At 36.2% G+C, this 8,472-nt stretch overlaps 1 protein-coding gene across 3 annotated transcripts; it reads right to left on the bottom strand.

The window, feature by feature from the left end:
• Nucleotides 1–251: 251 nt before the first annotated feature.
• LOC128238941 (chemerin-like receptor 2) lies at nucleotides 252–7,960 on the bottom strand. Of its 3 annotated transcripts, none has more exons than XM_052955278.1 (2): nucleotides 7,888–7,960; nucleotides 252–1,861 (listed from the first exon to the last, which is right to left on the bottom strand). In XM_052955278.1, the coding sequence occupies exon 2, from the start codon at nucleotides 1,841–1,843 to the stop codon at nucleotides 737–739; it is 1,107 nt and encodes a 368-aa protein (XP_052811238.1). In that variant the 5' UTR covers nucleotides 1,844–1,861; nucleotides 7,888–7,960; the 3' UTR covers nucleotides 252–736. The 3 variants fall into 3 exon arrangements, with proteins under 3 accessions (XP_052811238.1, XP_052811239.1, XP_052811237.1); XM_052955279.1 differs by lacking the exon at nucleotides 7,888–7,960 and adding an exon at nucleotides 7,782–7,878; XM_052955277.1 differs by lacking the exon at nucleotides 7,888–7,960 and adding an exon at nucleotides 6,980–7,130.
• Nucleotides 7,961–8,472: the final 512 nt, after the last annotated feature.

Below are 8,472 nucleotides of genomic sequence, written 5' to 3'. Positions count from 1 at the left end.
TTTGTAAAGGCAGAAGGGTACCCATGCTGGTGTCCATGAGGGCAGTTGGGTGCGACCAGATAAGGACAGGATGCAAAACTCTTCCATTGACTCTATGTAGCTTTTTACAGCTATAGTTTTCATTTTTTAGTCTATCTACACCATCAACGTTGTTATGGTTTGGGTTATATAGGTTGATGCCATACATTTGTTTTTAATTTTATTGCATTGCTCTCATTCACCAGTTAAAAGGCGCCAACATAGTTCTTTTTTATCTTTTTACAAATGATATGAATATTTTGTTTTGATCAATAATTTGATCAATAAAGACACATGAGTAAACATATGCAAAATATTCGGACTCCCCCCACTTTAACCAGCCCAACTGCGTTCATACTCCGAAAATGACATCAATCACGCACTGCAGTTCTTATTTCAACACCAATAGTTCAATACTTATTCCAGATTTGTTAAAAAATACTTATTTTCATTTATTGATAAACTAACGTTACAAGTTATTCTTTCTCACCCATTATATCCGAAAATACGTTCATCGGAAAATATTCGCCGTTCATTTTCGGAATGGAAGTTGAGGTGAAATCAACGTGAAATCCACGTGGCTGCTGAATGTTGTCATTACAAAACTGCTAAACTGTAACACAAATTGGAAGAGGAAAAAAACAATGGCTTCACGAGAACAATATATTTTGATAAAATCTAGAACAACTAATAAATTATGCAATGTCTAGGAAACAACTTATTGAAGTTCTGTTCGAGGTTCTTGGATTAGGGTGTCATGAGTTTCTGCCATATCTAGACTTTTGTGAATGTCATTTCGTGCACATTTGCAAAACGTAAATACACACTTTCGAATAGGTTTCATAAACTCCTTCCGAAGTTTTGAAGATCCACACAGCAGATACAAGGCGAAGTTAATGGCACTGTTTGTGTACAGTAGTAGATGTAAGATGGCCCGGATCAACTTCAGGATGTTTCGTGTGGCCATGTCTGGCTGTTTTGGAAACCAAAATGGTACGCCAATCTGGTACACCCCAATAGGCATTGCCAGTATGACAAAGGCCAGACCAAGAAACACACTGACCTTTGTCCATTGTTTACTTTGGCTCGTCCGACGGCCCGTCTCCTCGGTACGACGAGAGCGGGTACGCCTAAAACTCTCATGACTAATCAATGTTTTAATAATAAGGCTATTTCCAATGACTAGCGTAAGAAACGGCAGGCCAAATGCAAAGGCAAAGTCAATCCAGCTCCAAACTTTGTACATGAAAACAAAATGTTTTTCATTGGAATCGCATATGACTTGCACCGTAATATTAGGCCAACTTTCATTTGTTACATTTATCGGTATCAAGTTAACCGATTTCAGGTGCATACCAAACAATAAGTGAGCATTCAACATCGTTAACAATAAAACAGTAAAAGAGAATAATAAGATTGCACGTTTCAATGTAAATGGATTTCTAAAAAAATACACTGGAAACACAATCACTAAAACACGTTCTATAGTTATAAAACTTAGTATCCATGGTGACAATTGAAGAAGAAAGTAAACCATGAAAATCCCCAGCCTGCACGATGTTTCAGACATGTTGTATACAACTAAACCGGAAATGGCGTAAATTATCCATGATGTGAAGCAAGGCAACAACAGTATGAGAGAGTCCGTGATTGTGAGGGCCATAAGGAAGAAGCGCATGGATGCTGGTGGAAGGTCTGTGGGAGCTGAACGCCGCGCCAACACAAGGAGCGTCAGGATGTTTCCTGTTATACCAACCACAGTGATGATGGGCGTGCACACCATCTCTAGCCACCAGACAGCTGGTAAGTCACGTGTGTCGTCCATTCTTCAAAATGTGTGATGCTGAAAATCAAGACAGTATTATGATTGCATAGATATTTATTGGAACAATATCGTTTGGACTGAAATGGTATTTCTTCATGGATATAAAAGCATCGTCTGTGCTGACGATGTTATTTTTAATACACGCTACGCATGCTCTAGTCTAAAGTATTCGTACCACAAACCGGCGGACTCTAATTGTACCTTTATCCAATGTGAAATGTTAAATATAGTGAACGAACGGGTCTAAAAATCCCAAATGTACTGTGCGCTCATCATTCATTGATGCAACCATAAATTGATTAACGTAGTGCCCTTAATATATCCTTGGAGCCATGAATGCATTTGCTTTGTGCCCATTATTTATATGTGCAACCGTATATTATCATATGCATCCATATGCATTGTATCTATATGTATGGGTGCAACACTTACTACAAGATAACGATGTATATTAAGAAAATATCGGTGCTTTTATAGAGTATGCATCCACTGCCATTCTATTTTTATCCGACAAATGAAATGACAGATGAATAGAGAATATTAGGTTAATGCCGTGGATAGAGGAAGATTATTTGGCAAGACGGAGGAATATATCGGGTGAGCCAAAGGCTCAAGTACCTTTAAACAAGAAGGCCAAGATGGTCCGATATCGCTCACCTCAGTAAAACTTTGTGCTATAGACTTGTTAATAATTAAAGGGCAATTACAGAGATTTGGCTTCTCTGATGTTTTTGCCCATTCACATCCTCACCAAATTTTGTGATGACAAATGCTTTAAAAGTTAATTATAGGAGCAATTTTAGGTAATTTCTATGATTAAAGCGCAATAACCCTCGGGTAACTACAGCAATTTTGCTAATTATTAAACACATTTATACACATTCTGACAAAATTTGGTCATGACCAAGGGTTCAAAAGTAATTGATCGGACTACATACTGGATGGTGCCCGTCTGACCTTCTATACACCACGGTGGAACTATTATATGTCTAGTGTTTTAAACACATGACAAATATGTATTTGTTTGAAAAAATACAAAGGGCAATAACTCTTACAATTTTAGGTTGGATTTAAATAATTCGTCACAAAAAATCACAATTTACTGTGAACAAGTTCATGAAGTTTGAAGTTGGTACCTTCAATGATTTTAAAGCAATAAAAAACCAATAAAAATACATTGACCCATATTCGAACTTTACTTAAAATTTATCAAAACAACCTTTCTGACAAATTTCCGGGATATTTTGGCTGAAAATGTATCCCTAGAGTGTTAACAAGGTGTTTCCATATTTGTGCTTTGTGTCCTAGTTTTTGACCCAAGATGATCCATATTCGAACTTGAGCTAAATATCATCAAAACACTTTTCTGACATATATCCAGAATATTAGGGCTGAAAATGTTACCTCTGGAGTGTTAACAAGTTTTTTCCATATTTGGACCCTGTGACCTAGTTTTTGACCCCAGATGACCCATATTCAAACTTGAGCTTGAATTCATCGAAATAACCTTTCTGACAAATTTCAAAGAATATTTGGGCAAAAATGTTACCTCTATAGTGTTAAAAGGTTTTTCCGTATTTGGGCCCTGTGACCTAGTTTTTAAGTTAAGATGATCCATATTCGTGAAATTATCGAAACAACGTTTCTGACAAATTTCAAAAGATATTTGGGTTGAAAATGTTACCTCAAGAGTGTTAGCAAGGTTTTTCTATGTTTGGGTTTTGTGATCTTGTTCTTGACCCCAGATGATCCATAATCAAACTTGAGCTAAAAATCATCGAAACAATCTTTCTGACAAATTTACAGGATATTTGGGCTGAAACTGTTACCTCTAGAGTGTTAACAAGTTTTTTTTTACATATTTGAGATCTGTGACCTTGTTTTTGACCCCAGATGACCCATATTCGAACTTGAGCTAGAAATCACGCAAATAACCCTTCCGACAATTTTCCAGGATATTTGGGCTGAAAATGTTACCTCTAGAGTATTTACAAGGTTTTTCCATATTTGGACTTTGTGACCTAGTTTTTGACTCCAGATTATCCATATTCGAACTCGTCCGACTTTGTACTGAGACAAACATCCTGACCAAGTTTTGTGACAACTGAGGCAAATATGTGACCACTGGAATGTTAGCAAACTAAGTGTGGGCAGGCGACAGACGACAGACGACGGACAATCATCGATCCTCATAGCTCACCCTCAGCCTACGGTTTAGGTAAGCTAAAAAGGGAACAACGGTTTTTTCCTTTTGGCATCGGTACACATGTATATTTGTTTAAATGTTAAAGTGCTAAACGATTTACTGTGATCTACTTTAGTCTCATAAGGTAGAAATACCATGTTTTCCGCATCTTTTTTTTCAAATTTAACTCGGTATCCTTCATTAGAACCATTTTTTCCGACCTTTATTTATCTTTTTTAGTATATTAATTGCATTCAATTGTGATAAATCGTATTTGAGATTATGAGTGCATCTTTAAAATCTGTATCAAATAAATGCCGTGTTCGCCGGTATAATAAGTGAGAACTCTTTTAATCTTCTTGTAACAAACATCTGTTCAAACGATGTTTAACATGCATACTATCATGTTTTTGTTATATATGCAAATGTTTAATATTTCATCCTAGTATGTTTTTTTGTTTATTTTTTGTATAATATTTCCAATTTAAATAGTATCTAAAAACTTTTATAGTGTATGTTTATACAGAATAATGCATGTTTTTCATTCTATATGTATTTCATTCCTTTCATGAATGTATAAAGGTGAGTCTATGGTATTTGTTAAGTGTCAGCCTAACAGCCCCAATTGGCCATTAGCCGAACATATGGTGACATAAGAGCAACAAGAGATGTTTGTTAAACAATTATGACCATTCAAAGTGTGAGGATAGAGTGTGTTATGACCATAACCTTTGACTCTATGACCTCAAAATCCACAGGAGTCATCAGCTGGTCACCAAAAATATAAATGTCAAGTTTGAGGCCCATGGGTGCAGGCATTGACAAGTTATCACACAGACAATCTTTATTCATTCAAGGTCACTGTGATCCAATGACCCCTAAAATCAAAAGGGGTCATCTACAGGTAAGACACAACTCCAAGTCAGGTTTGAGGGCAATGGGTACAGGCATTGTCGAGTTATCACTCGAAACCTTTTCGCGTTTAAGGTCACTGTGAACTTGACCTTAGACCAAATGACTCCTAAAATCAAGAATGGTCATTTCCTGGTCAGGCCAAACTTACATATCAAGTTTGATAATCATATGTTCAGTCATTGTTGAGATATCACTGGGAGAAGATTTGTTAACTTTTTGCATTAAAGGTTACTGTGACCTTGACCTTTGCCCGATGAACCCCAATTTCAAGAGGGGTCATCTACTGGTCATGCCCAACCTTCATGTCAAGTTTGATGACCATAGGTCCAGGAATTGTCGAGTTTGCTTTCAAGATCATTGTTACCTTGACCTTTGACCCCTAATATCAATAGAGGTCATCTACTGGTCAGGCCCAACCTCTAAGTCAAGTCAAGTTTGAGGGCCATGGGTGCAGGCAATTTCGAGTTATCACTCGCACAACCTTTTACCATTCAAGGTCACTGTGACCTTGACCTTTGGACCAATGATCCCTTAAATCAACAGGGGCCATCTACTAGTCAGGCCCAATCTCCAAGTCAGGTTTGAGGGCCATGGGTGTAGGCATTGTCAAGTTATCACTCGGACAATGCCTGCACCCACCTTTTGACCATTTAAGGTCACTGTGACCTTGACCTTTGGCCCGATGATCCCCAAAACAATAGGGGTCATCTACTGGTCAGGCCCAACTTCCATATTAAGTTTGATGATCATAGGTCTAGGCATTGTTGAGTTATCACTCGGACAAGCTTTAAAAAAATGCCATTAAAGGTCACTGTGACCTTGACCTTTGACCATATGAGGCCTAAAATCAATAGGGGTCATCTACTGGTTAGGCCCAACTTTCATGTCAAGTTTGATGACCATATGTCCAGGAATTGTTGAGTTATCAGTCGGACAAGCTTTGGTCTACCGACGGACCGACCGACCGACCTACCGACCGACATGTGCAAAGCAATATACCCCTCTTCTTCGAAGAGGGACATAATAAATAGTGGATGCATACGACACTCCTTGAACTATAGACCTTTCATACGGTAAGGAGCTAGTATCTTGATTTATAGTTTTATCTTCAATCCAAGTTCATTTCAGCTCAAAGAAGACAATAACATGATGCACCACAACTCGAAACTAAACTGAAAATATTTAATTAAGAAAGAGTATTTCTTTACCTACAAAGCGTATGTTTGTACTTTAAACTGAGTTATCAAATGTGTAAAAATGACCCGTACCATGAGACATCAAGTCCGTTTTAGTGTCATTAAGTAGTTGTTTTAAACTAATAGTATATCAGAAACTGACGTATGAATAGAGGATACTTGTTTGTTTCAGTGTAAGATCGTAATAAATTTCACAAAAATGTATATTTGACGAGTGACGTGGACACGGGTGAAATATTCACTTTTGGTGTTCACAAGGTGAAATATATCGCTACCTCACACTAAATATACACATTTTTTTTATCATATGCCTAAAATTGGAATAAACAGTTATTTAATTACATTTGTTTAATAAAATGTGCCAATTCAAATTGTATGCGCACGGAACGTCATCTCGGAAATGACGTCGATGAAATTGTGTCCCGGCCTTTTGTGTGCTGACGTTAGATTTGTAACCAAGAGCGGGCTTAAATTTCAAAACAGGGAAATATATCAAATTGATATTTTAAATCACGTGAAAACATATAATACATGTTATTGTTTAACAATTAAAGTACATTTCACGTGTTTGCGTTGTTGTTTAACTTAAATGCTGAAAAATGTTATCATGATATTTTTAACAATAAAATGTTTACGTTGTGTACACATGAATGCGTCATATTTGCTACGTCGGAAGGCAATATTTTGCTTAAAATGAAGACTTAAATCAAAGATAACTTTTCTTTTACTACACCATTTTAAATAAAATAAAGGGCAGTCTATGCCGGTTAAAGAGCCCCGCTTTCGTTTTATTACCGAAGTTTGATAAGGTAAACAGTTTAATCAAACACTTCGACAAACCTGTTTTCAAAATAATGTTTTGACAGTGCTCCGTCAGACGGCCGTATTGTGAAAAGGTTTGTCGTAGTGTGTGAAGAAACTAAACTCTGGTAACGGCCAAAGGCGGGGCTCCTTAAGAGGCGTAGACTGCGCTATGTTTCATCGCAAATGGTGAAGAAATAGTGAAGTTATTCTTGTTTCAAGTCTTCATTCGAAGCAAAATATTGCTTTCCGACGTAGCATTTATGGCGTAATTTATCACGTGGTATACACACACTGAAGAAAACACGCGAAACGTAACCTTAAGTTGACATAGTACATACTTCTGATATTAACATCGACTCAACACCTTGAACACTCGGGTGTCTTTTTAAGTGCAAGGTCTCATTACCGATATTTGTTGAAGTATATAAAAACTCATTTACAACGACGAAACACAATTTTCAGGTAATCCTCGTTAGTGCCTTCCGCACGAGCACTTAAACCCGATATTTTAATCATATTGCAAACACGTCAAATACATTTATATTCTTATTTGAAGTCACAAACATTTAAATATTTATACTTATATATAGATGGTTATTAAAACCATAGCAACGTATTCAATTTATCTTTAACTGCTGAAATGTGATTCACGTTTGTTTCAAATATATATAGAAATTTTAAACGAACTTTCTTCGAGCATGTTTGTGATGTCATATTTTGTCAAAAAAGGTGAAAGCATATATAATTTCCTGAAGGTGAATAGTTTTAACATTAATTAATAATCCTTTGAAATAGCTGATTATCTGATATATTGTGTTTAATCCAAAAATATTCTCACAAGGAGTAGGTCACATATATGTCCACGCAAACAATTGTTAAATCTTCATTAATATTAAAAATGTAGATTTCATCAACATTTATAGCTTAAGTTGTAAGATACTCACATTAACTATGTTACAAACTACCAATTCAGTGAAGTGCGACTTCACTTTAAGCACTAGACCACGTAACAAACCGCCCTCTCGGTATTTTATCAAGTGCATTTGAGCAATGTCTTAACAAATTCAGATTGTTTTCCAGAATGTTATCTCATACCGGACATACACTGAATGATCTTCAAATGAATTCGATGATTCAGGCACACTATCCTTAAACCACCTTAGACGATGATTACTCACGCAAAGCTTCAGTAAGAGAGTTATTTTCTAATCATAATATCTGAAGCGCAACATCATATGAACGTTTTATAATTACTTTATTAATAAGGCATGTTATTCCTGTTAACAATTATACATGTTGTTTATAATTGTTTTTATGAACTGTTCGTTACAAATTATGTAATATGTAAATTTAAAGCTAGGTAAATGTTACTAAAAAGCCAAGTTAATAAATAAGTAAAATAACACATCATACATCGAAAGCACATTGAAATAAGTGAGCACGTTCACTCTTCAGCAAACAGTGTACATGCTCATTGACTGGCAATGATGGGACAGGCTATTAAGCCAGCGATCAAATACACGTATTTT

Source organism: Mya arenaria, chromosome 6, assembly GCF_026914265.1.
Source record: "Mya arenaria isolate MELC-2E11 chromosome 6, ASM2691426v1".
NCBI lineage: Eukaryota > Metazoa > Mollusca > Bivalvia > Myida > Myidae > Mya > Mya arenaria.
This window is presented reverse-complemented; position numbering and strand designations above follow the sequence as displayed.